General features: G+C 42.5%; 1 protein-coding gene across 2 annotated transcripts in view; it reads right to left on the minus strand.

Moving 5' to 3' along the window:
* The window catches only part of LOC102532976 (kalirin RhoGEF kinase), a 443,405-nt gene that overhangs the window by 81,796 nt on the left and 335,425 nt on the right, over window positions 1-26,184 (minus strand). For both annotated transcript variants that reach the window (XM_072963937.1, XM_072963936.1), the window contains exons 14-16: window positions 18,914-19,109; window positions 10,549-10,715; window positions 2,780-2,899 (exon numbers count right to left, since the gene is read on the minus strand). In XM_072963937.1, coding sequence (XP_072820038.1) covers window positions 2,780-2,899; window positions 10,549-10,715; window positions 18,914-19,109 — 483 coding nt within the window. The remainder of the gene's footprint in view (window positions 1-2,779; window positions 2,900-10,548; window positions 10,716-18,913; window positions 19,110-26,184) is intronic.

A 26,184-nucleotide genomic window follows, 5' to 3' on the forward strand; every position in this document is an offset into this window, starting at 1 on the left:
GCTTGAGTCATTATTTTGCATTTATTTCTACCGTTATCTAATCCTATTGAGTGCTGTACCTTGGAGACATGGATTATTGAGGATGTTCATATTTAGTAGGAGTACATGGAAGAAAACTGAACCAAATCAACTGAATTTATTATCCAGTTTTAACTACTATTTCTGCCATAATGCTTATGCTTAAAATGCATAAGAGGATTTCAAATAAAAATGGATTTTAAAATCAAGCCTGTCTTTATGATGTTCACAGTCCTTGAAGACACATCAGCCACAACATCTCGGATACTAACGAGTAATAATCTGGGTTTGCTGAGAAAGCCATGTCTCTGAGTGCTGGGTACTACTCTCCACTCTGAATGGCCCTGGAGAAGTTTTTCTAAAACCAAGGCTCCTTCAGATAAACATTCTGACCTTCTCTGGGGAAACCAAAACCTTCAGACTGATGATGTCACCCAAGCAAGGGTGAGCAAACATCTTGGTCTGCCCATGGCAGTTCCAGCATTTGCTGATTTTTCTGGCTTAGTTATTAATAAATCCCTCCTTCATTCTTAAAAGTGTCTCAGTTTTAACAATAAATTATCTGATCATCTTACCCATAGCTTTTTATTTTCCCTTCTGGAGCCCAAGGTTCTTTCTTAGGGCCCAAAAAGTCGAATTATGTTCCTTATCAGTGATCACTGTAAAGGCCTCCAGTAACATCACCAAAATGGGTTAAATCAAACCAGACTAGTTAGGTGTCCTTTCAACTTGCTTAAATCCTCCCTGGCATATTTCCCCCCAGTGCAGAACCTGGTCTAAACTGACACATTTAGAGAGAAGGCCAAGGCCACCTGGAGAAGGAACACATGTTGAAATTCTGGTTCTGTTCTCTTCAAAATTCTAGCCATGCTGCAGACCCTGCCTACCTTCCACTCCCAAGATCTTCCAGAAATCCTACCTATTCTGTCCTCTTGAGCCCAAAGACATAAATTCTACAGGGGTCTATATCTCAACATTGATTTCAAGGATATTTGATCAAGTTGCACCCATGAAATTAAACAGACATGTATATGCTTAGTGAGCCTCTATTCTGTAAGGATGCAACAGCATCTAATGCAAATTAATACAAACACTGCATATGCAAGTCACGTGGAATTCAGTAATTTCAACAGCACTGCTAATGCATTTACCCACTATTTTCTACTTGCTCATTGAGATGCTCAAGGGTGTCATGGTTCTACTTGCCCAATGTTTGATTAAGGGACTGAAAATTTAATTACCTGAACAAAGCAGGTAAACCTTCACATTCAAGATAAACAAGGAGGCGGTAGAGCCAAGAGCTGTGTTCTCTCTGCCTAGCATCCCTCACAGCTCCGTTCCCTGCTTCTAGTATGGCTGCCCAACCTTCATTCTCTTCAGTGCTGCCTCTCTATGGGGCCGTGCCACTGTGTGCCTGACTCTTGAGTATAACCCCAATCCTGATTTCTCCTTTACGATGAATAGATCTTAACGCTCTCATATTTGGGCATGCCAATAAAATGCAGCAGAGACAGCTGACGATGATAAAACTTCTCTCCTCCGGTTAGTTCTTCCTTAGAAAATGATTTGCCCATGCTGCGTGTGTGATATATAGTTTATTTTCAAATCTCAAATCTCAGACAGGACTCGAATTCTAGCAATGGTTCCTAAGAATATATCTGGCATCTTATAGAAATATGTCATTCGTGACAATGTTTAAATGTTTTCACATACGAGATAGTTCTTGGAAGATTAATTTAAATCAATCAATACTAGTTTAAAATGGCTAGAAATCTGTTGGATTACTATATTAAAGATATACTTACTGGTATACACAGTTAAATTTTTAATCATTGTTGTATTTTTTCTGGTAGAAACAATACTTTTGCATTTCTTACACACTCAGAAGTAGGCTGAGTTTCATACTAAACCACAAGTAATGAACAAGTAATTTATCTCTTTTCCCATTGGTGCTGAACTTATTTTATTTATAACACAGTGCCCATGTCCCATTTCCTACTCTTTTCCCCACATCACTCTAAAGCAATCAGCTCAAGTCTCTTTGGGAAGGAAATGTTCTAGCAGGAAGGATAATTAAAGGTATTATTTAAAGCAAGACAAAGTTTATATCAGACTATCATAAGTGGAGTTTTATTTTAAAATAGCCTTTAAAACAAGTCTTGGTTGGTGAATTTCTGGTTTCAGTTTACTCCTTAAATATGACTTTCATTAGCACAACTGAATAACTGAGTTCAGTGATGTATACTACCTAGAGCTGTCTGCTCCCGTGCGCGCTGCTCTTGTTAAAAGGCAGAATCTGACAGTAGAACCTAAACATTTACATGTAAACTAAATGTTTAAAAATGGAATCCTAATTTGCTAGTAACTTCTGCAGTGGTTTATCCTCAGTTCTGAGTGATCTTCAAGTAGAAGTCACTTCTGACCTTTTAGTTTCCCATTTCTCACATGGTGAGTAGTCCGTAACATATAAAAACTCAATGCACTACAAGCCTTGAAGGTTAAAGTTACAAATAAATAAGAAAGATCCACATTAGTAGTGTGAATAACTTGTCTTCTAATACCAGGCTTCCTTGGGGTGCTGAACCACTGCATTTACTTCTCCATCAATTCTTGGGTGACAGGGAGGCTACCTGGCCCATTTCACTAGAAAGACTGATGACTTCACTAGATAAAGAAGCGCCCACATCTTGAGGAATCATCCTGCCTAAGGTGCAGAGCAGAAAGGGGAAGGGAGGCCAGTATAGCCGGATTTGGGTGTTACCTCGATGGCCAGTTGGAACTGCTCGTGCTCCCGCTGCAGTTGCTCTGCTTCGGACAAAGAGCTGGCGTTCACCAGGCTGGCGTTGAGCATTGACTCCCCATTGCGGATCCATCCCAGGACCTAGAACACAGGTGTCAGGACAAGAACACAGGTGAATGGAGCTTCCACAGAGCTGCTACCTTCTGTGATGGATCCTTCAGCCAGAGAGCTCATTATCTTCTACCCACAGTTGAAGAGAGGACAGGACGGGTCTAGATAATTAAAATCTCCCTAATTATGCCTGCATCCTGTGCCACAAGAGACTTATTTTAAGTACCAACCTCATTCCCAGCTTTATGTTTTCTTTTCAACCTTTATAACTCCTCAGTCCATTTCCTCACCCACTTAATTTAAACATTACTTTATCTGATTGCATTGTATATATGTTTCTGAAGTTCCTTCTGGGACATAGTAAGGTATAAATGAATAAATTCCATCTGTTGGTATCGTTTTCTTTTTTTTAAGGCCCATGTCAAATATCAACAACTTTTTGAAATCTCCCATACCTAATCACTCCCATTAGAAACAATCTCTTCATCATCCACTAAAACCAGACCATTTTGTATGTACCACCTCTGCGGCACTCACCATGGCCTGCCTTATTCTGTTATTTTGACTTCTGTTTTGACCATTCTCTCCCTCCCTCCCACCTCCTTAGAACATAAACTCCTGGAAGACTAGAGTGATATATTAGTCATATTTTAATTTGACCCAGTTCCTAGCATAGTACCTCACGTGCGACAGGTATGTAGTAATGTTTTTATTTATTTATTTATTTTTAGTTCTAAATTTTGGTTTTTTTTACATTTTTTATTGATTCATAATCATTTTACAGTGTTGTGTCAAATTCCAGTGTTCAGCACAATTTTTCAGTCATTCATGGGTAATGTTTTTAAAAGAGTGAACGACTACCTATGGAAAATACACTGAGCAGTGGGTCCAATCTCCTATATCTTGCAAAATAGTCAAGAGTAGACAGGTTTGAGCTTTGATTGGTTAAATAACCCAAAGGGAGAAGAAGGAAAACAAGCAAAATAGCATGAACTGTCTACACACTGGACCATTAGAAAGAGGGAGTATGTTCTAATTGACTTAAATTATTTAGAGGCTATGGCTAGGCTGAGTAAAATTTCTAGGTGACCTTAATTAGTACTAGGGGAAAGAAAACTCAGCTAGGGAATATTAGGATAGAAGGAGAAACAGCTGACACTGTCTAGACAGTCTCGGCTGAAATGGAGACGTGGCAATTATCCAGCTAATAGAGTCAAGTGCAAATAATCCAACCAGAAGTATTAAACCTTGAAAATCTGCCTTGTGTCTGATCATCAGAAAATTGCCAAATATTTGCTTTATTAAGGCATCTGAGAGTTTGCTTGGAGAGGAAATAAAAATTCTTCTGAAATTTTGAGATCAGTAAATACCATCCATCTGTTACTTCAAGGCAAAGCAGAAGACACCACAATCTGTTTCAAATAGTTTCAGATTTTTTTCCTTCTCTCAACTTCTTCATTTAAACAGTTAGAAAAATACTAAGCCTGGTCTCCTATTGCATAAACCTCACAGGTATTTCTCAAATTCCCTTCTTGGGCAGAAAATGACTGATGCCCTATTGTGCACGGATAACATTGGGACATAAATCCCACTGAAGCAGGGCTATTTGGATTGAGATGTTACTTCATGGGCTGCCTGGCAGATTGTGGATAAGATGCCAATCTGTAAAGCAATTAGTTGCAGGAAATAACTGCTCAGAGTGTATGTGTGAAATCTCTGATGCCACTGGTGTTCTGTGGCTGGCTGACTAGAGCTGCTAATGATTTCTGAAAGCTGGCTGGAAGTTTGGGGACATGTACACATGAATTGCATGCCTAAACGCTTCTCATCTTTGGAAAATGGAGCTTACAATTTATAGTTTTGAACTATGGAAGTCCTTCTGCCATGATTCACTGCATTTTGCTTGGTTCAAGATTCATTTAAAGGTGTCAGAGAAACATTTTCTCAATGTGCATCACAAATCACTGCTTGAGGGGCAATTTGACTCCCTCTGGGCCTCCTGAGTCTTGCTGGAATATTTCCTTTCTGGTCTCAGCCAACTGAAAACATCAGTTAGAGCTATGGTTGTGGGGTCCCCACCTAACAGGCTGTTCATTTAGAAATATTGTAGGTTTTCAGCCTCTCCATCTTTCATTAAATCATACCCTAACCTTGATATTCTTGTTCATTTTTATTTCCTAGATGCTGTTTATAAAGGCATTCCAGGCCTTCAGCATGGGAGATTTGATTTTAGGAAGATAAAAACGCATGGTAGTTTAATCAATGGCTTGGCTTCAGGGGTGGGACTGATGCTGATGATTAAAGTCCCATGCATTTTCATCTTCCTAAAATCAAATCTCCCGTGTCGAAGTCCTGGACTCAGTCCTAGAAGCTGAACTGAGGCAGTGTAGAAAGAGCACAAAATCGGAAGGCAGAACATGTGGCTTTGTTACTACCTGGTAAAAACACTTAACCCCTCTGAACCGCAACTTTTTCATTTGCAAAGGTAGGGTAACAGTGCCTTCCTTCTGTACCAGGGTTGACGCAACATACTGTGAAATGCAAAGCCTGATTGATGACGGTGGTGCTGGTGAGTTTTAGTTTTGAGGCAAAGCTAGGTAGGTAATGCTATGATTCCTCACTTATACCTCTCACAATGAGAAGAGAAAGTTTAAGAATATTAATTTTTATTCTAGTATTTGCAGAGCCTTATTGGTTTATTCTGATGTGATGTAGACACTTAAGCTGTTTTGTTATCATCTTTCTTTGTACTCTGATCAATGACAACTCTTGTTGGTATAATTTTCTATTACTGTTTTTACAAAACAGAAATAGACTCACAGACATAGAAAACAAACTTACGTTTACCAGGGAGGAAAGGGGGTGGGAAGGGATAAATGGGGTTTGAGATTTGTAGATAATAACTACTATATATAAAATAGATAAACAAGGTCCTACTGTATAGCACAGGGAACTATATTCAGTACCTTGTAATGGCCTATAAGGAAAAAGAATATGAAAATGAATCTGTATTTATATCTACACCTGTATCTATATATATAAAAACATAACTGAATCACTATGCTGTATACCAGAAATTAACACAACATTGTAAATTAACTACACTTCAATTAAAAAAGATTAAATAAGAAAAAAGATTACTTGAGCATTCTTTAAATAATTATGCTTTGCATAATAACAGTAAGTTTTCTTTTTACTAAAAAATACTCTATTACTGTAATCCTTTATCTTCCTGGTTCATAAAATTGATGATTTATTCTTCTGTAAGCATCCAAGTGAGTGAAAGGCAGCAGAAGAAATTTTGCAACAAGAATGAGAAAATGTTGGTCCTACTGATCTTGAGCTGTGTGACTTTGGAAATGTCATTTAATCTCTCTGAGGCTCAGTTTTCTCATCTGTCATATGGTAAGTCACAGGGTATAGATGAAATGAAATAACTAACATAAAAGTATTTCGCAAACCACAAAATGTGACCCTTAGAACGAACATTTTATGTTGGTCATCCACCTTAGACAACAGTTTACCTATAGGTTACATGGTCTTTGAAGGTCACGATGAGCCCTAACATTCCTTACTTCTTTCAAAATTCAGAGACTGTCCTGTGACCACAGGATAACAGAGAAACTTGGCTCTGTAGAAATGAGGGTCTGGAAGACCCTTGCTGCTTGGGGACTTAGGAGCTAGGCTACAAATTCAGCTCAGTCAGAGCTGAGAGGCGGAACTGAGGGATGGAGATATATTGCATCCTCAGGCCAAGGAAGCTCAGATGATCCCATGTTAGGAGAAGAATGGATGTGATTAACTGGATGTGAATGTCCACAATGATGATGCCATCGAAGCTGGGCAAGCTGGACCCTGTGACTTCGCAGCCTGGGGCAGCTGCTCACGTAGGCTGTGTTCTCTAGGTAATGCTGACAATAAGGCTATGAGGGACACTGACTCTAACTCCTGCTACTGCTGATGACTTATCACAAGGCACAGTCGTTTCTGAAACTCCAGCCACAGGAAAACCATCAGCCCCTCAGACAGTAACTGGGAGCCTGCCACACTTCTAGTGCTTCTTAGTTTGAAAAATTCATGGTTTATGAGATTATACATGTTCATCCTTCATGGTTTTACAGGCTGTGACTGTGTGTCTTGTTAACAAATGGATGGTACTTGTCCCTTTGGCTGCCTCTCTTTTGGATCTACTCCAGCTCCTTTCTAACTTTTATGCACAGTGAACAGAACAAAACACCATATTCTCAAGAGGAACATGAGAAGGTAATATGTTCTTCTTTGTTTTAAATTCCCATCTTGATCACATGCAAATTTTGGCCAATATTTGGTCCACGGGGGTAATTTAAGGCAATGTCTTTAGTAGACAAATAAGCATGATTTCTTTCTCCATAGCTTAGAGCTCCGACATCTTATAAATCCATTTTGGCCTATTTTCTGCTAAATGCATTGCTCTGTAGGAATACATATGGAAATTCAGTTAGTTTTATGCCCATTAAATAGGTTTTTCAAACCTTCCTGAATTATCTAATAAATGTGAGGTCATCCTTACCAGAGTAGCAATTTTCCTGGAAAGCAATCAGAGCATTCTGTGGGGTCTGGAGAATGGTCTAAGCTATTTTTCTAGAAGAAAGGGAGCACCTGGGTGGTCCAGGGCCCTATACCATGAGCTGGAATCAGGAGAGCAGCTTCCCTTCAAGGCTCAGTGTTTCTCTGGAGGGGTTGGGCCATTTATTTTAGATACAAAGTCCTGTATAATCCCTTCAGAAAGAAAACCACTTGCATTAATCAGTTTCATTTGTTCTAAATGCTTAAAAATAATTTTCAGTCCAATGTCTGTGACATCATCATTCCTCAAAGCTTCAGTTTATATAACTGAAGTGGCATAACTACACTTACGGGTATGAAGGCCAAATCTAAACCTTTAAACGATGAGCTCTAATGACAGAGCTGTATGATGACACATTGCTGTCCTCTCCCTTCCTGTCCCCACTGATGGCATTTCAATAAGGTCTTTTCATTCTTTCTTTCTTCCTTTTTTTTTTTTTGAGAGTAACTTCAAAAGAGAAACTCTCAAGCTAGTGTCTAAATTTAGCCCCACTGATCAATACTGACATCTAAATTAACTCCCTGTTTCCAAGCGTCAACAGCTTCCAAATCAATATTTCCCACTCCACCAAAGTCCATCAAACACAGACGCCTTCTCTGAAACTGGATCAGACGACTCCCAAAAGAAAGAGCCCACGTCGACAAGGGAAACAAGTCTGTCCAATGAGGCATGGTGGCTTAACCGTGCAGGCAGTACCTCGGCGCCTCCAGGGGCCGCCGTCCTTTGCAAAGGCCTTCACGGGTTTCCTAAAGGCTGACCCGAGCCATCCAGTCCCAATTTGAACTACAACTCCCTTTGCATCATTCCTGCCATGATGGAGAGAAGAAGGAATGTTCTCACTCCCACAGACGAATACTTTTTTTTGTCCTCTAGTTCATGAAACACTTAATGGGAATGTATACAGATATTAGTCAAGCCTGGGTTATCCATGGATGGATGATCCACTTCCCCACTTGACAAACTACCTTTCATCGTCCCAGCTCCCCATCCTGTGTAGAATGTATACTTGGAGGATGAAAATTCATTTCATTTCCATTTTCATCTCAGTCAAGAAAAACATAATTAGGAAGCTGGCCCTATTATTAGTGCTGTAGCAAAAAATAAATAAAATAAAACACCAGGAACAAAAGCAATGGCATATATTTCATTTCAACGTCAATTAGGAGTAATTTCCCTGTTATCTGGATATTTTATTCAGATGACTGTGAAAAAGGAGAATGGAGGAGAACTTCCGTGGCCTGCTGGAGCCACTGACTCACAGGCAGGCGCCGGCCCTCTGCCACAGCGCTGCAGCAGACTGCACTCTGCTGGAGGGCTTCTTTCTATTTCTCCCGGGACTCCAGGGTGGGAGAGGGGCCCAGCAGAGGCAAACTGTAGGACCTTGGATTCATGAGGCCTGGGCTCAACTTTGAGCTAAGTAGTCAAGAGGCCCAGGGAGCACTAATCCTATGGTCCTCAGTTTCCTCATTTGTTAAGTAAATGTATATCGCTGTCCCTCATGGGCCTGTTCTCCTTAAGTGAGATCCCACGTAAGAAAGTACTTCTCCTATGAAAATAAAGACTATCATTACTGCCAAGAGGTTCAGAATTTGTATACCCATCACTGCGCTGGGCTAGCTAGGATTCCTACCATGTCCCCATGAATAACAGGTCTCTCCAGGGACTCAGGTGTGACCCCAGGGCAATTAAACAGAAAAGCAGCAGTGGTCTGGCTTTGCCTAGGGCTCAGTGATTTCACCTGAGCTCAAGACAGATCGTCAGCACAGAGAGGGCGGGCCCTGGCTGAGCACTGATTGGAGAAGAAGGAGGGTAGGGAAGATCATTTTGCATATTATAATAAATAATATAGAATAACTAAAAGAGAAGCATCAGCAAGGAATACTCTGAATAAAAGGGACTGAGCAATAATTAAATAAAATATGACGTCTTTGTTCCTTGTGCTAAATTAATAGACAAATGTAAAAACTCTAGCAGTCACTGTACATAAGGAAAAAAACATTCAAAAGAGGAAGACGTATCTCTGCTTAGGATACTTTGTGTAGGGCTCTGCCTAGAGGAAGCAGGTGGATGGGGTTGCTTGGGAAAGTGTGGAGCGGAAGGAGCAAACACTGAAGTGCTGTGGAGTCTGCCCTGCCAGGAAGCCGTCCTGGACCCACGGAGGGTGATGGTGAGTTCAGTGTGACCTTTGTCTGGTGACTTCTCTAAGCTTCAGAGACCTCCTCTGTAAGCACAGTAATATCCGCTTCAGAGAATTGTTGTGAGGACTGAGTAAGAGATAGGTACAAAAGGCAGGTACTCAGTAAATGGAATTATGATTACATTTGTATTTCTTCAATCCCACTTTGTCTAAATAGGAAATCCCCATTCATTATGCTAATGATTCCCACTTAGTCTGTTCAAAATATAAATATGTAGTATTTTTAAAATGTGCCATTGGTCATTGTATGTATGTTCCTAGAGAGTCCTAGGAACCGTAAGGGTATATTCTTTAGTAAAATAGTATCATGTCTCATACAGGTAAGAACTCTTCTCTTTTTAAAAGTGGCTTTAATGTGGCAAGAACATTTTCTTATGAGAATTATACACACATTGAAAGAATGATGGGAACTGAACGATGGCTACCACATACTGTCTATATCTCAAGTGCAGTACTAGGCACACAGGTGCCCCACATTAATCAGCCTGGCTCTAAAGCCTGCATACGTTTATTGATAAGGGTTTTGTATTTCCCATGAACTCTGCGCAGGATTGAGGATAGAAAGGAAGAGAATGGACTCAGTGGCTAAGAACAACTTGGAAAAGTACTGGAATGCTCTCCTTAGATTGTTATAAGGCAGAGAAATGATGTATGTGTAGTCTGAGCCGTTGTACCATTAGATCTGTTTGTCGGAGCCAATAGATAGCAACCTAGTTTTCAGAAACGAATGCAACCACGCCTTACCTTACCTATTTCCTAAGTTCCGGGTATACCTGTGGCTCTGTATGCCTCACCCCGTACCAGGAACAGGCTCAGGTCAGACTCAGCTGCTGGGAAGCCCAGGCTGAAGGCAGAGGGCTAGATGGCCAGGCTCACCTGTTTGACTTCGGCCTGGAGGTGCCGTAGCTGAAGGCACTGCTCCAGCCGCTTGTGGGTCTGCTCCGCGTTAAGCTCCAATTCATGCTGCTTCTCGTGGAGAAACTCCAATAGCTCTTGCACCTGGGCCGCCAGATCAATGTCTTTTTCACAGATTAACTCAATTCCTGATTTAAACAAAATGTAAACAATTAAAAACCAGGTAGTAAAGACTATATTTCTTCCAAATGCATATGAAAGCTGGAATCCAGAAATAGCCACTAACAGCACCCTCTCAACCTCTGCATATCCCTCTGTGAAATCGGACAAATCACCACAACAAGCCTTTGTTTGGGATGCTCAAACCATGCCATCTCTTTTGGATTAACTGATCTTTTGCCAGGGAATAACTCTTCAACAGATGATTGCTTACCTAATTATCAACTGGAGTCAAAGAGGTGGTTTTCTGGAGTCCATCCCCAGACAAGGCGGCACACGGCAGTCCCTACAAGGGGACTGCCAACACCAGAATATTCACAGCCAAGCCTCTTCACCATATTGGGAAATACAAAGTCCAAAAGACCCCGTCTCAGGAACTTCTGCCCAAGGCACCTCTCTTTTAGCTGGTCAGATGCAATTTACCTTTAGATGTTAAGTAAATTCTCAAGAGAATAGTTGGGCAGTGGTGATTTTATTAGCCAACTGTTTAGGTCCCCTAAAAAAGCAAGTCTTAGAAATACATGCTAGCTCTCTATATTGTTTCTCAGACACAGGCAAACACACCTGATAACCACACCTCAGCAGTGTCACAGGGGTACTGAGTGCTTATCCATTTGGAAAAACCACGAAATTGTGCCCTCACCTGGAGAGTCTGCTTATCCTTCTACTGATTCAAAGCATAGCAAGCCCAGCCAGTCGCTGACAAGGGCTGCCAGTGTGATTAATGAACTGCCAACCATCTGACCTGTGATGGGAGCCTCGAATCAATACCCACCAGGCAGCAGCTGTGGCTCCATTCCTTGCTCACCCCCTCCCCGCCTCCTTGTCTTATTTTTCCTGTGTGTACCTCTCCCAGCATATACATTCGCTCTCTTCTCCAAGCCAGTGCTCCGATTCACACATTATCACCAGCACACCTGTAGTGGCCTTCCTCCAACAGATTTCTGCTTCAGGAAGGGTTGTTAACAAACTCTGAGACAGAGTGAAGGTGCTGCGTAGTTATCTAGGTCCTCTAGCGTGTCCTCTAGTGACTTGAATGTGATCCCTTACTTAGCTGTGATAGACCACACGGAAAGTGGGGAGCCGGCCCTAAGTCAGAATCATGATCTTGGGCAAGTTACCTAAATCCCCAGCAACTTCACTTTCCTTATATGTACAAGAGGATTTTACGTCTCTCTCTACCTCAAAGGTTACCTACTTCAGGAGCTGGTTGGGAGGATTAAATGAGATGATGCATCTGAGGCGTCTGTCACAGATCACAATAAACATGCTTTGCTCCTTAGTTCCAGGGCTGGCCCGCTTCCTGACCCAGACTTTCAACTTTTTGCCTTCTGACATTCATGCCCTCTTGGTTCCTATTTATCTCCAACTTCATGCAAGTTGTAATCCGTACTGTTTCTTTTGTCCAGCTATTTCTGTTTCAGCCTTGCTGAGATCCTTGGCTTCGGGAAAATCCTCACTCTGGATTGCTTGTCTCCTTCTGATCCCTGACTCCACCTGGGTCTGCTGATTCTTAGTTCTGTCCAGATCCTTTCCCTGGGTCCACATCCTGGAATCTATGGCCCAATGCAGCTATGGATATGGATGAATAGAGTCTCAACCAACAGTGGGGCTCAGACTCAAAAGCCCGGAAGATAAATACTTCCAAAGGGCACCAGAGGGTAGTGTACTTCCATGGGGATCACTCTCAGAGGAGACCGACAAGCTCAACGTATGGCCACATAAAAAATCAGTCCCCTTTGGGGACTTCCTCCTCCCTGTGACTCACAATGTCAGAAATTCATCACCCCCCCCACACCTGCCTGATACAGTGGGGGCGAATAAGGAAAGTCTGTACACGATAAGGGAAATTCACTTCTCAAGGCAAAAATAGCGTTTTACATAAGGACACTATGGGAGAGTGGAAAATTTTTTTCTGGTGTTACATGGTAATAATTTCAGTATCTTTTCACGTTTATTTTTTTCTGTCAGTTTCATAATTCCAAGATCAGCTCCTGAAATATCTGTAAGACACAGGAAAGAATGGCTTGTTCTTTTGTTAGTCAGCTTCCTCCAGTTACTGTTTTTAATTAACAAGGAGATGAGGTAGAGCATCTCCTTGACTGAAATTAAAAAAATAAGAAAAAATACAAAAATTTCTACCTCTGTAGTGCTAGGGTTCGTGGGATGACACTAGACCTCCATGTTTACTTTTTAAAAATGTAATTTAAGATCCACCTGCGGAAGCAGAGGCTCTTCCCTGCTTCCTGCCACAATGTGGATTTTTCCCAGCTCATTTTTATTCTGCATGCATCTCTGGTGTTTGGTATACTGGGCTTGGGCAAAGTGTCTTTCTAGGAGAAGCTCATGGGCTCACCTCTGCCACATGACATGCAAATGGGCTCTCTAAGCCTGGTACTCATCAAAGGGGCCAGCCACCTGCTTAGAACATCATCCAGAGCGGGCTGCCTGCCCGCCCTGAGACTTGAGCCCTTCATTTTCAGCTATCTTGCTTGATATATAGATATTTTTTATGTGAGATGAACACAGGAAATAAAATGGATGAAGATGATGCCTACTACTCTCCTTCACCACTCATCATGTTGTGGATGGAGTGGGAGAAACATGAAGAGTGACTCCAGCCACACCAAGAAGAATAGAAACTCACCTCTCTCTTCTGGTGCCCCCAAACACATTGGCATGAGTCCCAGCTAATACCCATCACCTGGTAAGTGCCATCAATCAATAGCAAATAGTGTTTTCTTATGTTGACATTACTGCTTTCAATCTAATCAGAGGCCTAACTGTCTTCCTTACAGGGTCTCCAGAGATGCAAGATGTGTTCTTACCATCAAGGAGTGAAACAGATTCATAATGAAATAGTTCATCAATCTCTCTAAAAAAGCTGCACTGAGGTTTCTTTCTGATGTGTCCCCACAAGTCCTATACACAGTCCTGTGTCAGAACAACCCCACTGAGGTTGGTTCCTTACTAACTAGTCCATGTTCTCACAGGAATGCAGGTTCCCTGGGGCCAGGGCCAGGTGTATTTTATGTATCTCTGCATCTTTAGGACCTAACACAGTGCTTGACTCACCCCTAAAAATACCTGTTTAGTGAACACATGGGTCTCTTTAAGGAAAAGCTCAGGTCACCTGAGAGCTTTAGGGACAGATGTGGGTGTGAGTCCATGCTCTGCAGCCTGTTAATGGGGGTCTCTGGGCTCTGAATCCCCTCTGAGACTGAGTAAGATGGGAATCCCAACAATGACTCCTCATGAGTGTTGTGAGGACTAAGAGATGAGGTATATACAGTGCCTAGTGTTACATCCATGTCCCCACTTTTTCCTTTCACTGGGGGAAATTATAACACATCCTTTGTTGATTACTGATGGGACTGTTGAATGGCTTATATAAAATGTAAATATAAAATCTTACCATCAGGTGTTTATGAACTTGCTCAAAGTGTATCATTAGAAGTTATGCTGATTTGGATGCTGTTAGACCAGTGCTCTCAACGTTGGCTCAAATTAGATTCATCCAGAGAACTTTAAAAAGTTGCCATGCCTTAGCCATACCCTAGACCAATAACATCAGAATCTCTGTGGGTAGGATCCAGGCATCAGGAAGTCTTAAAGCTCCCAGGGTGATTCCAACATGCAACCAAGACTGGAACCCACTGGGTAGAGGATACAATGGTCAGCGATGCAGGGACAGAGTTATTCTTTATGCTACACTCTGGTATCAGAATGCCCGGCAATGGCATTACTTAGGGCTAATAATAAAATGTCACTTTGCTTTCCTTTGCTACCACTTTAATTTCCCCAAGGACAGAGGTGGCTGTGGTCTAGGGTAGCAGTGAGGAACTCCTGCCTCTGCTGCTTGTACTTATAACGTGTCTTTGAACAGTTTGTGTGTTCTTCAAAAATCTGTCTGCTTCAGACAGAGAACATCTTCTTTTCTCTTTTCTCCTCCACTTCCCACTCCTCTTTCTGTGTCACTCCCTCAATATAACACCCAGTTCAGAAAAGACAAAGTCCTTTAATCAGGTTTTTAGATCAGTATCCTCAACCCTGGTACATCAGAATCACTTGGGAAGTTTAAAAAATCTGGGCCCACTCCAGACCAGTTAAGTAAGAATCCCTGAGGGGTGGGGCCCAGACACTGGCATGTTTAAGAAGCTCTCCAGGTGATTCCAAATATGCAGCCAGGCTGAGAACCTTTGTTTTTTGTTTTGTTTTGTTTTTTTTAATCAGCGCCTCTTACCTTCCCCTCAGATCCATATTCCTTCACTCCCGAGTAGCTTCCACTTTGGAAAAATATGGGCCTTTTCTTTCCTTTTATGACACAGTACAATTATTTATGGCCCATTATTTTTCCCTATATCTGTTCCCCCTGGACTGATACTCCTCCTTGATTACTTCAGCAAACATCAATATCAAGACGTAACCACTCTGCTGGATGCCGGGAATGTGAAGAGAAGGAAGGAGGGACCCTGCCCTCACGCTGCTGGAGAAACTACGGGAACACAAATAACCCCAGCAGAACTCAGCATGGGCTAGAACGTGAGGCTAATGTGCAGCAGGTATCAAGGTTTACTGAACTCTCACCACACTCAGGTTTTACCCCACTGCACCCTCACAATGGCTCCATATGGTTAGAATTCCTATGATGGCTGTTTTCCAGAGGAAGGTGAGGCTTGGAGACATGAGGTAACATGCTCAAGGACACCCAGGTAGTGAGACGTGTGGCCAGGATGCCAACCCAGGAAGTCTCTCGCTCTCCTACCAGTACTCTTAACCTCTACGTTTAAGGAGAAGAGTGAGCCTCACAACCTAATTTAAGAATTTATTTAAATGCTGGGGCAGGGTTCCCCCCAGGCACAGTAAAATTTAAACATCATTGGCACAGACTCCAGAGAGTTTTCACTTAAAAACCTTGTATAGAGAGAGAACTTGATGCTTTGATACAACAACAAAAGTGACATATCTACAGGAAACGCAGATTCTGTCTTCTTCCTGAGGTCACGTGTAACAGTCACATGGCCAAGTCACAGTAGGGAGAAGATCTGGGGCATAACCAACAGGGGCAATGAGGCTGCATCACGGAAAGTGAGAATTGGAGGGGACATGGGGAATGGAGGCCCATTGGCCACACTAGACAGAAGAAACTAAGGTCTAAAGAGAAAGAACAGGGACTTCCAAAGTCAGTCTGCTTGTTGGTGATGCAACTGGACCTTGGATTCAGCCAGCATGTTTTCCCCAATTTGACTCTTTCCAGCAAACCCTACCACTTCCCAACTTGAGGCCCAAATAGGTAACACTAAACAATGAGCAAGTGAAGAAATTGTTCCTATTTTGCCAACTATTCCTAAGGCTGATGTTGATTTAAGTGAAGCCTTTTGCTTTTGGTGAGGGTTGTTGGCACATTAGATGGACTTAGGAGAACCTGGCTGAATGCTAAAACTTCATACCTGAAAATAAAGATAAGGAAATTCCCTGCTTCCATCTACGTTTGTAAAAATCAAAGCATGAGCCCTTAATTAATTTGGCTTGGAGGGCTAAATACCAACCAACTTTTTGATTGTGTTAATTGTCCTGTTTCTGAGACAACAGTTATTTACCTTTAGTTCAAATATAGTTCATTAGACATACAAAGTAAATGCCCAACCCATTTATTCCCCCAGTCCTGTGTCTCTGAAGTCCTGTATTCCCTGTATTCCTTAGCCACCCAAGTCCTGCGCAAGGCCCATTCTAGGTCCACCTCCAACCCCAACCGCTAACCCCAGCTCTGGTGTGACTGCCCTGTCCCTGCCTCCAAGCCAGAGATGAGATAGATGCCCAAGGTATATGGCAGCAGAATGAGCTTCCCTGAAGCCCTGGAATCATGCCCCTTGAGGCTTCCTGGGCTATGTCAGCCTGAGCAGCTGGCTGAGGCAGGAGCAGGGGAACAGCCAGTCCCAGCAGAGAGGGCTGAAGAGGCCAATCAAGGCTCTTTTAACAAAGCTCATTCCTAGAACAGGATATTGTGGGGGTGAGCAGCCCATCTGCCTGGGGTATTTTCACCCACTCAGCCCTCATGGTTAAGGTGGCCACCAAGCACAGCCAGTCTTCAAGGACTGTCAGCTCTGTTACCAAGGATACTTGGCACTTAAACAGAGATGTGCTTGCCGAAGGTCTTGCCGGCATCCTGGTCCTAAGTGCCGCAGGTTTTCAGGCAGATGAGGTTCTCCACCTGCCAGACACATCAATATGTGAAAGGATGAGGGATCAGCATCCCTGCAGGGTTTCTCTGCACAGCATCTTTCTTGAGTACCGTGTCTGCACTCTCGTGGTTTCCAGTCTTAGCTGGATAGCCGGCTAACGTGAGCATCATGAGGACAAGCTGTAGGGTAAAACCCTGAGTCCAGACAAGGTTCTCAGTCACAGTTTCTCCCTTCCCAATAAGGCTTTGAAAAGGTACAAGCCATGGCCAAGAACACTACTTCTCAAACTTTAACATGCACAAGATTTACCTGGAGATTTTGTTAAAATGCAGATTCAGACTCACTAAGTCTTGGATTCTGCCTTTCTAATCAGCTCTCAAGTGATGCTGGCATTGCTGGTCCAGGGCCCACACTTTGAGTAGGTCCTAGATCAGTGGTCGTAGATTGGAGGTGCATCAGAATCACCTGGAGGGCTTACTGAACTACAGATTTTTGGGCCTCACCCCCAGGAGATCCTGATGTGGCAGGATCTAGGGATGGGCCCTTGAACTTGCATTTCTAACAAGTTCTTGGGTAATGCTGATGTTGCTGATCTGGGCACTGCATTTGGAAGTCACTGCCCGAGGGCATTTCATAGATATCAGCTGCTGTGATTTAACCATCGCAATGAAAAGCAGTGGTTCTCAGCCCTAGCTGCATGGGGGCATCACCTGCGTAGCTTTTGCTGATACCCAAGTCCTATTGAGAGGTGTTCAGTCAGAATATCTGGGCATTGTCGTTTTGAAAACAGCCGCCAGACAGACTATGATGTAAATGGAGGGTCCTTCCAGGAGCTGTGTGGAGCCTGGTCCATACCCAGTAAACAGGCCTGGGTCTCACAGGCAGCTGCAGGCTGTTCACAACAAATAAAAATTCAAGGAAAGATAATGCTGACCAAAGTAAATAGCATTTACTAGATGGTCTCTCCTCTGGTGCGAAGTGAACTTCCTCTGAATGCTGGTATATATTCTCTCAGGTCATTAAAAGAAACATAGTACCCTAAAGTCAAGTTTGATTGCTAAGGTCTGCCTGACGATCTCAGGATTCTAAATGCCCTTCATGATCTACAGGGACATGGACCAATCATGTTTTAAAGAGTTGATGGCCTGAGCCCCTGTCTGCCTCCTCCTGGAGGACCCAGGGTGGGTGGGGATGTGGAGATCTGACTTCTAGAACTCTACTGGTGTGTGCCCAGACCGGCAACTTCTTTTTTCTGGACTAGCTGGACAAGCGGACCGCTATGGCTCTCTCCAGTTCTAACATCAAAGGCTGTTTTGGAAGGTGGCAGGTGTAACAGTAAGGGCTTTTGTTAGATAAATACTGAATAAATCCTGAGCAGGAAAAGAAGTCAAGTCTGGGTAGCTCAGCCAGTGTGTTTTGAGAAGTTATAAAATTATATGACCTTGCCATAAATTTTATCAGTACTTTTCTTACATGCACGCACAGACCAGTGATAAGAAAAATGAAGACTCAGAAGCATGAACTGGAGATGAGGAGCTAGCCCTGAGGGTGGAGGACAGGGCAGGAAAATGTGTGTGTGTGTGGGCGGTGGGGCAGGGCAGGGTGGAATAGCGACATCTACACATTTGAATACAGTTCACAAGGATGGCTGGCTGCTCTTGGAGCCCACGTGGGCTTTGTTTCTTCAACCAGCATGTTTTTGAATCTGTGCTGATTTCCATCATTGGTTTCTCCCCCACACCCCACAGTACCAGGAGATCCTGGCCCTATTCCTATCTTTACCACAGCCTAACCAGGCAACCTTGGACAAGAAATTTCAGCTCCCAGGCTTCAGTTTTTCTTTAAAATGGAGGCAAAACCCTCTGTTCCAGTACCTGTGAGAACAGAATAAATGAGTGGAACAGAAGTGCTCTTTGGAGCCAGGGTCGTGTTCTTGTTTTCATCATCTCCCCATTGGAAGAATGAGCCCGGGACAGGTTGCCTACCTGAGGCCTGAACCTCCATGATGTACTGGTGCAGATCCTGGCCCTGCTGGATGACCTCAAAGGTCATGTTGTTCATGGCCAGCTTCCGCTCCGTGTGGCGCTGCAGCCGCTGCTCCGCCAGGGTCAGATCCTCCGTGTTAAAGTCATTCATCTGCCGAAGCAAGTCCTCGTTCCAGGCATCTAGTTCTGCCGTCACCTGTGAGAGAACCACCATCAGTGTAGGCTCGCTGGTCCACAAGAGGCTGCTAGGTTGAAGCTCACTGATTCCAAACCTTACTAACTAACCCAACCTTCAGATCTGTCTCTGCTTTGCATCTCCTTTTTGACCCCCAGAGCACATTTAAGCAATGGTACCATGCACCCAGGTATGCATGCCTTTAAAAGTGTTCTCCCTGTGCATCCATGTCTACAGCAGCAGCAAACACTTATATGATGAATTATGGTTTAGAAAGTTTTTGCACACTCCAGCTCATCCCACCCCTACAATAACCTAGAGAGGCAGGCAGGGTGGAGATCTCCAGGTCCACCTCACACAAGAGGAAGCTGACGCTCACTCACACAGATGGAATGGTTTGGCCCGAGTTCACTGTGCTCATGAGGGGCGTGACCTGAGAACATAACTTGGTTCTTCTCCAGACTGCAAAGACTTTGTCCACCATACATACTGTAACCATTGTTCTAAAAGTCTCATCATTGCAGAGGTCCTTAGAAATTAAATGCTGAGTCTAGCTCTTCAAGAAACAGAAACAGAGGGCTGGAGAAGCCTGGTGAAGGGCCTGAGGTATCGGAGTCGCTGCAATCACCCATAGAGTAGGAACTCAGAAGTACTGAACTGGATAATAATTCCACCTGATTCATGAATCAGATAAAACCTTTTCTAAAGTGGTTTTCAGGTGTCATTCACGCTACCCCAACGGAAGCCTCAGCCCAGATCGCGCAGAGGCAGTATGGCCCAGGCAGCCTAAGCACATGGTCCAGGGCCCCAGCTTGGTGATTTTCACCATGTTGGGTCTCATTCCAGCTGAAATGTGGCATAACCTCCCACTTACCAAACACTGCTGGCCCCAGGGGAGTAGTAGCAGGGGACAAAGGGAAGGAAAGACCAGCTTGATGCAGCCAAGAGATGGCGCTGTTCCATCCTGTGCTGGGGCCATATGTCCTGGGGTGGGATGGGAAAGCGGTCCCTCATGAGCGGCTGCTGTCTGGGTCAAGGGATTCCATTTTTTGTCTAACAGTAAGACTTTTCTCCATTGCAAGTGTAGTTGCTCTCTTTGAAGCAGAAATGGGGGAACTGAAAAAATCTGCCTTTACTGCTGTGGGTTCTCACCTTATGCCCCCACCTCTCTGCAGGTCAACAAAGGGATCCACTGAGCACAGCCCAAAAACCTACTATCCACTTATTGTGGGGAGTCCTTGAGGACCTAAGCGTTGGCAGGCAAACAGGTTTTTGTTGTATCTCAGCTTTGAAAAGCACTTCATTCTCTAACTAGAGAAGGGAGTTAAACAGAAAAATAAGAGAGATAATTTATAATTTATAAGAGATCACTTTATAGGATGAATAGCTTTTATAGACAGAGCTTATAAATGTGTTTTCCCTTCCTGTATTAAAGTATAATTTACATACAATAAGACACACAAATTTTAAGCATTCAGTTCTATTAAGTTTTGACAATTTTAGATACCAGGGTAGCCATCACCAAAAACAAAATACAGAGTCTTTCCATCACCCTAGACAGTCTACTTGTGCCCCTTTTCAGTCAGGTCCTGCGCCCTGCACCCACCCCTGCCTCCCACCTCAGGTACCACTTTCTGATTTCTATCATCACAGATTCTTGGATTCCATACAAATGAAGTCATACAGTATGGACGCTTACATGTCTGGCTTTCTGTGTTCCACACACTATATTTAAGATTCATTCTTATTGTATCAGTTCATTCCTTGCTACTGCTAAGTGCGGTTCCCTTGTGCAGATGCACGGTGATTTGTTTATCCATTCTCCAGCTCATGAACTCCTGGGTGGTTTCCAGGATTTGGCTATTATGAGTAAGGCTGATGTGACAGTTCTCACACAGGTCTTTCTGTGGACATAGGTTTTCACTTGAGAGTCACCTAGGAGTGCAATTGTAGGGTCATAGGGTAGGTGTACATTTAACGTTCCCAAGAGGAATTTCACACTCTCAACAGGAACATATGACAGTTCCAGCTACTCACCATCATTTGGTATTATTGGTCTATTTAATTTTAGCCATGCTAGTGGGTGTGAAGTGTTATCTTAGTTTGGTTTTAGGTTGTAGTTCCCTAATGACTCACGATGGTGAGCACATTTTCATATGCTTACTGGACACTGGTATCTACTTTTAGAAAGTGTCGTGTTTTTTTGCTCACTTTTCAAAAATCAGGTTATCTCTTGATATAGATTTATAAGAGTTCTTAATATATGTTGGCTATAAGTCATCTATCAGATAATATGTTGAAAAGAGACCAAACAAAATTTTTAGTCCATTTCCATGTGTACAAACTGAGGGAAATAAGACTAAAACTAAGACAACAAGTATGAAAGGAACAGTCTGCCTTTAAATTTGAGTTTTTGTTTTGTTTCCATGAAACTGAGCCTATGAAGAAGCTGTTTGCTGCAGGAAGGTCTCACAGGGGTCCCAGGCCTGAATCTGTGGAATGGAAAGGCAAGTGTGCTGGGTGCTGGTTAGGGCAGAGCAAAGGGGAGGAGCTCGAGTTGGGGGAGTGAGGCTTGGAGGTCTGGTGTCTTGGGAATCTGGAGCTAAACCAAATGTGAAATATGCCCAGGATTCTACATCCAGTGTCTCCCTATTCCTTCCTGCCCGCTTCTCCACCTGCAGCACCCAACACCGTTAAGCTGAAGGGTCCAAGCCTGTCATGAAGCCTGAAGAGAATTTCAAGGAGCTACTCAACGCAACGGCCTGACTTCCAAGGCTGCCCTCCCTCAGTCTATATGCTCTTTACTCCCTCTATGTCTGACTCTCTCTTCCCAATTCCCTCAAGCACTGATGCCTGGAGTCTTGAAATAGTCTGATTTATGTATTTCTAGAGTTTGAATTATTTTCTTTCCTGAATATTTTCTGTTTTCTAAAGGAATATTCTGTCATTGGGAGCCTCCTCTCCACCTTCTTTCCAGAGCACAAGGCTGGCACATACATAGCGGGGGCTCTTTTTCTTTCTTTAAAGAAAAAAATCTGTCTTCAAACCTGAAGCTTACTTTACTGCTAATGAACAAACCTAGCTTTCCAACTTCATCTCACACTCTCTTGTTCCATGAATCATCATCTCCTTTACTCCCTGACCCTGAGAGTTAGCTCTGCCCTCTCCAGCCACCTTCCCGAGTCCAGCAGCCCGGAAACATCCTTATCCCTCCTTCCAATCTGCTCAAGTCCTCACTGTCCATCAGAGTCAACCCTCTGGCTTGAAGAACTTCATGACAACCCCCAGACCCTGACGTTTTCTCTGGCTTATCTTGTAACAGGGGACATGGGCTAGTTTGCAAACACAGAGACAAGGCCATGAAAAGAAAACCTGCCTAGGGGATTAATCTGGTGATCTGACTCCATTTGGAAAAGAAACCTGGAAGAATCTGTTCTGGGCAGAAACCAGGGCCTGAACCAAATGAGCGAAAGATGGAACACAAGGTACCCACAGGGCATTAGCCTTCTATCAACCTATTTTGCTTTCTCCCTCCACTCAATTAGCTCCATCTCAGCTCCTGGCTCACTCAGTTCCTCTCTTGGCTCCAGTGGCCTCTCTCTGCCTCACTCTTCTGAATTAATTGGAGTGTTAGGATACCATGACCTCTCTGAGAGATACACTGGCAGTATTTCTATTCTAGCAATTATCCACTCTAGAGCCACAGCCATAAGGGAAATCAGAGAAGGAGCTAAACAGGAATTCAGAAAGGATAAGCAGCAGGGGGAAATGAGAAGGCACTTCAAAAAGAAGCCCAAGACTTTGCTGCCAGATGAGACTCATTCAGTCCAGTATTCTGCTGTCAAAAACTGACCCTAGGGACAGAGTTTAGCAGCCGCCTTGGGCTCTGTTCTCAAGAGCCCTCTTCACTGTCTCCTCCCATTTTCTGGGTCCTTCCCAGTGGTTTTTATAAAGAACATTTTTGCCCCTCACCCCCAAGTGTACCTGCCTGAAACAAAACACACCTGCCCCTTCTCTTCTCACTTCTAATGGTCTATCCCCATCAACTTAGCTCTTTATTATCAGCTGCAAAGTTGGAAATCTCACTGTGTGGTCCTTCTCTTCAGACCATTTTTAGATGCTGGTGATCATGATAAAGATGAAGATCATGGTTAAAAAAAGGTATCTTACCCTGTTTCATGCATTTATTGTGGAACAGTGTTGAGCATTTGATTTCCTTTTATTTAACCCTCATAGCAACTCTAGGAGGAAATGAAGGCACAGAGAGGTCAGATCATTTGCCCCATGGTCTCAGAGCTGGTGGTGGCAGAGCTGAGCATTCAACTACAAAGCCCAGTGCTCTCAACCACGGTGTCATATGCATAGAGCTGGTCCAAGAACAAACTTCAGGGGACAGCTTTCTTTTTTTCTCACTTGAGAGAAGTGCCCATTTAACCTTTCCCCTGTTTTCTTCTCTAAAAAACCCCCATAAACATATGATAACTCCATTTTCTTCATTTCATGTGACCCTTTTAAATTAACCATATGTTCCTTGAACAAATCAATAAATTGTGTGTTTGTAGCCTTATATAATGCCTTTCAAAAAAACACACAGCTCTCCTCCAATAGGATATTTTTGTTTAAGACTTCGGTAATTTTAAAAAATTGAGTATTTATCTTCAGTATAAAGGCCACGTTAACCTATCTAGAATTCTCTGGTCCCCCAGGGCCTTTGGCATGAACAAGAGACATATGTGCAATCTGGCATTGGGGTGTAAACACTGGGACAAAATCTGTAGCAAAGAGAAGTGTAAGTGCCCTCTGTGTGGACATGTTCTCTGAATGACAAGAGCAAATGCCATGGCTCTCACAGTGGTTACATGAACACTCAGGGATCGTCTAGTGATGATTAGGTAACAAATTCAGAGAGAAACAATGGGGGAGAGTAAAATGGGAAGTTTGCTTAAAATCTGGACGCAAATATATATACATATCTATATATATACGTGTATGTATATATAGTATATTCATACATATTATTTAGATATTTAGGTATTTCATTAATAATAATAATGCTGACTACAATGTATTAAAGTGTTTATTGCTAGGAGCTTTGCTAAAAATGCTCTATGTAACTAACTCGCTAAATCCTTAACAATCCTATGCACTAGGAATTACTATTTTCATACCTATTTCTCTGATGAGGAAACTAAGGGAGTAATTTGCTTACAGTCACACAATTAGTATAGCCAGTGAAACAGGTTTCAAACCCAGTCTAACTCAAAATACTGCACACTCAATGACTGTACTATACTGCCTCTCAGCAAAGGGTGTGTGTGACTGTGAGTGTGTATGTGTGTGTGTGTGTGTGTGTGTATAAACACTACATATGTTATGTATATTAAGGTCCAATTCCATTCCAATTAACAGTGAGGAGGAAGGATCCAAGGCATTTCATTGTGGTAAGATGCTCTGAAATACATGAGCTGTCAGTTGCAAATGAACACCTTTCTCTTTTATAATGTCATTATTTGTATTAAGATGAGAAAAGTGAAAGCTAAATTTTCTCACTGACCTACAAGTGCTGGCTGATAGGGAAAGACATACGGCAGCTAAAGAGACAGTCTCATTGCATGGGAAGAGCCATTTTATCTATAGTGAGTATGTATATTGGTTTAAGTCACCACTGTGAAACTAAAAGAAATTACCATAGTCATTTGTTTTTCTTGTCTAGTCAAGTGTTCTTTTCTGTTAATCATACTTTATTAAGTGATGAGATTTAGTGAATTCTAATACAGATTATTTTAAAAGTATATAATAGAATTTCATCTGTTTTGGAAATGAATATAACCTTCTAAAGAGTTAAACTATTTACGTAGCTATATGAAGAACTTTGAGGATATTGCAAGAGTTTTCTAGAAAAGAAGGACTTAACACTTAAGAAATCCACTTAGTTTTTTGATTTCTGGCAAAAAAAAATGTAAGAACATATTGCGACACTGTAACTGATGAGTTCTAATTGTCCAGTTACTGAATTTCTATTCCAATTGGATAATTTGGATAATTGAACACAATTTTTATGACCAAGTTCATGTTATTTTTTTTTTCATTATCATCATGATGAAAACTGAGATCTTTGATATAATTATGACTGATCTTGAGGGGATCTTGGCTGTTTATCTTGTCTGTATTTTTGCCTCTTAATCAGTTTGAGACGTGTAGGAATCTATTCTTTTCAAAAGATCTCCCCTCTGTTGAAGAGCTCCTATGACATATACTGTTTACCCATTCCAGAACTTATCAATGCTTTAGGCTCAGAATGGGTTTTCTCCTGTGAAGGCTAAACACCCAGTGCTGGACCTTACATCATTTCCTTCTACTGAGTTCCCTGCATCTTTACCAGAAACAAGAAACAGATAGCACTTGAACTTTCATAACACAACCTGACTTCAGGCTCACAGCTCCTTACCCACCCTATTACAGGATGATCTGAAAATTTCCATCAGGGATCTTTGATGACCTACCAAAAACAAGTGACTTGTTGGAATACTAAAGCTGTGTGAATAATCCCTTTTATTTTTTTTAAAGGAATATGGTAGAGGAAACCCCCAATGATCCTGAAATCAATCAGACAAAAGTCTAGAAGAAACTATCAAATAAATATTTTGTGAGAATTTTGGTTTACTTGTATTTATTCTGCATTTCCTTCACAAAAGATCTGGGGGTACATTTAGAAAAAGCTACAGGGACCCCTAGGACAATCTCATGAAGACTGATCTCAAACAGGTCTCATTTTCTTTCTTGGTAGAGTTACTGTGTTGGTGGATTGGAGGCATGTTACAAACATGGAGAACAGCAAGGCTCTGCAGAGCCTCACACTGTATCTGCGGAGGAAAAGGTTATGAAATTGCGCAAGATGATGTGGCCCTTGGCAGGAATGCCTGTGCAGGCTGATGGCTTTGTGTCACTGAATGAGAACTTTCAGTGAAGCACCACAGGGCCCTGCCTGACCTGGCCGATATTTCAAAGTGTTGAAATATTTATAGCAATAATAAATGCATTTTGATGGGCTGAAGAACTGGGTCCAAAAACAAAGTAAAATTTGAGAGGAAAAATA

The sequence above is a fragment of the Vicugna pacos genome, chromosome 1 (genome assembly GCF_048564905.1).
Source record: "Vicugna pacos chromosome 1, VicPac4, whole genome shotgun sequence".
NCBI classification, from domain to species: domain Eukaryota; kingdom Metazoa; phylum Chordata; class Mammalia; order Artiodactyla; family Camelidae; genus Vicugna; species Vicugna pacos.